At 39.4% G+C, this 2,657-nt stretch overlaps 2 protein-coding genes across 2 annotated transcripts in view; one reads left to right on the top strand and one right to left on the bottom strand.

The window, feature by feature from the left end:
- The window catches only part of LOC109537240 (glucose dehydrogenase [FAD, quinone]), a 386,158-nt gene that overhangs the window by 35,674 nt on the left and 347,827 nt on the right, over positions 1-2,657 (top strand). The gene's annotated exons all lie outside the window — the stretch shown is intronic.
- LOC109537237 (cell growth regulator with RING finger domain protein 1) overlaps positions 1-2,657 on the bottom strand; it is an 11,962-nt gene that overhangs the window by 1,990 nt on the left and 7,315 nt on the right. Inside the window, exons 3-4 of the mRNA XM_019903864.2 lie at positions 389-560; positions 192-339 (exon numbers count right to left, since the gene is read on the bottom strand). Of these exons, the coding sequence (XP_019759423.1) occupies positions 192-339; positions 389-560 (320 nt within the window). The remainder of the gene's footprint in view (positions 1-191; positions 340-388; positions 561-2,657) is intronic.

Below are 2,657 nucleotides of genomic sequence, written 5' to 3'. Positions count from 1 at the left end.
GTTTCGCAAGCACGAGTGGCTTGCATCTTCAGAAGTGGTTTGCTTGAACGCTTACACTGTTCTCATCAGAACCCGATCAGTTCTTCCGCAGAACTTAAACGTCAAGAAGAAATTCTACCGAACGGCGACCTAAAAACCCGAAAAACCCATTAGTTTCGTATTCTAGTTTGTTAAATGTTTGGTTCACTAACTGTTTCATCTGGATGGACGTTTCCATCGATGTCGTTCCGAATCAGGAAAATCACCAACGGATAGCAAAGTCGCGGCGGTGTGCCCAAATCCAGAGCTTTTTTCCCATTGTAGTTCAAAGTCATCACTTGGTCCGGATGGGGCGTTCTTCTGCAAATGGCCCCATTAACACCAACCACAAGCCGTGCAAGTTACCTACTCGAGCTGAATTCCCAGGTACTGATAGTAGCCTTTGAGGAAGTCGCCACCTGCACATGCGTTTCGGATATCCGCCCATGGCCTCCACAGGAAAATGTGCAGCTCTTTGATGTTCACGCCCCAGTAGGCCAACACTTGGTACTTCACCTGGCTGGACATGCTGCATTGGAGCTCTGGAGGTAACAAAGAAACACCATTTAACAAAGGAGTCATCAATGCTGAACATGTTTGAAACACGAATAGCATGGCAAAGTCATTAAGTAGTCTGGAGGAAAAGTATGCTCTAAAACTGGACAAGTCGCGATTTTCAATCATCATCAGGCAGAGTTCAAACATTTTCCAAAGTCGAATGGGTTTTTGCGGTTATTTAGGCAGGTCATAGTTTGTAGAGCAAAGTCTACTCAATAAGTGCAAAACGTTTCAATTTTCAGTCATCCTCCGGCCGTGTTTGACAATTTTGGCAAATTTGGTTTAGTTTGTGAGGTTGTTTTTGCAGTGCGGAGTTTGGAATTTACTCACTCAAGAACTAACTAAGTAAGAAAGTCGCTTTTACATACTACTATTTTGTAAGGCAAAGTTTGTACTACCAGTGTGAAAAGTTTCGATTTCCAGTCATCCTCAGGCAATTTTCAAAACTTTTGGAAAGTTGAATAGGTCGTAGTTTCACAGTTATTTCCAGAGAAAACAAAAAAAAATTGAGGCAATTTCCAGGAACGTTTTGGGACTTTCAATAGTAATTCATCAGTGAAAAATCGATTTCAGTCTCAGTTTTCAGAACAAACAAAAAACTCATCGTGTGTGAGTTTGTTGTACAGTTGAACTTTTGAAGAGCACAATTTCAAACCTAACCACAAATACACTATAACACTGACATCTGGTGACTTTCCTTATCAAATGCTATTAAGCGATTATCTAAAATCGTGCAACTGGCCACATGCTGCCCTTGAACTTACTGCCTATCCATATCTAGATGGGTATAAACCCCGATTGAATAGCCCAGACCTTATAACCAATCAAAGGTTGGACGTGATTGAAATTTCAAAGCGCGCCCAACAGTTAATTTTAGCGCTTATCATTCGCGTTTCTATGTTTTTCGACATTTTACCAGGCTGATGCAACTGAAGATGACCGTTAATCGGAGCATGTTTTTCCTGTGTAGCCGCCGGATAATTTCGCCTAATTATCTGAACGCATTAGAATATTAGTTAAATCGAAATTAAGACCTCATTAACGTAATTAGAGGTAATGAACTGCGGAATCGAAAACATGTTGAAAAAGTCAACAATAATTGGTTCGGGTTTCTTTGAAAACGGCTGCGAAACCAGGAAGAGTTATTTTAAAAGTAAACATCGCATCGATGCGTTTGATTGGCAACAATATTGAATATTAAGCTACGACAAGCCTAAAATAGTGGTTGGCCAATGAAAATTGGAAGCGGAAGTTCGAACGCTAAAAAGGAAAGGTTGTAAAACACAGTCGCCGACGACTTTGAGGCGATTTTGGCCTGCCAAGGAACAGAACAATTGTACCAACAATTTATCAACAAAAGTACTTGTTTAATGTCAAACATTCAAAGCAGGCATAATTCATACTTTCATCATCACATTATTTGAGAACGCAGCTGTTTTGAAAACGGCATAAACGGAACTTTTGTCTTCATATTACTGCAAGGCTTCAAAGCGATTTAATTCTGTAAAACGGCACGGTTTTAACCTATTTATGCAGTACAATGATAATTTGATACTTTAGAAATGGTTACAAGAAGCAGCTTCGAAACCAACCCAAGACGGTTGCAAGAAAAACCATTTTTGAATTGGAGTTCACACAGTGAACATCATATATAATTGTTGTCCAAATAAAACTTGCTTACAGGGGCGGATCCAGCTTTAAATTAAGGGGGGGATGTAGAATAAATACAGTCTTCTGTTGTCTATGAAATTATAAAAATTATCGTCGTTTTGTGCAAGGGAGGCGTAAGATTATTGCAAAATTTCATGATTTCCGTCCCGTTTTGCATGTTTCTCGGAAGCACAATGAGCAAGAACGCTCATTTTTACATCATTCCAAAGAGAACTAAATGGCCTTTTTAGAAAGTGAACCATCGATAAGGAAATGTTGCAGTTTTCTCCAAAAATGCTTGAATTCAAGAAGTTTTAGATCGGAGATAGAAGTCGATTCAGTCGTAACAACGTGAGTGAGGAAATTCGAATAGTTTTGGCCCAGAAAGCGAAATTTCAATATCAAACACTTAGGTTCAAGATTATGCCAAA

This window comes from Dendroctonus ponderosae, unplaced genomic scaffold (genome assembly GCF_020466585.1).
Source record: "Dendroctonus ponderosae isolate FM_Combo_2020 unplaced genomic scaffold, Dpon_F_20191213v2 Dpon_F_20191213_10, whole genome shotgun sequence".
In the NCBI taxonomy this organism is placed as follows: domain Eukaryota; kingdom Metazoa; phylum Arthropoda; class Insecta; order Coleoptera; family Curculionidae; genus Dendroctonus; species Dendroctonus ponderosae.
This window is presented reverse-complemented; position numbering and strand designations above follow the sequence as displayed.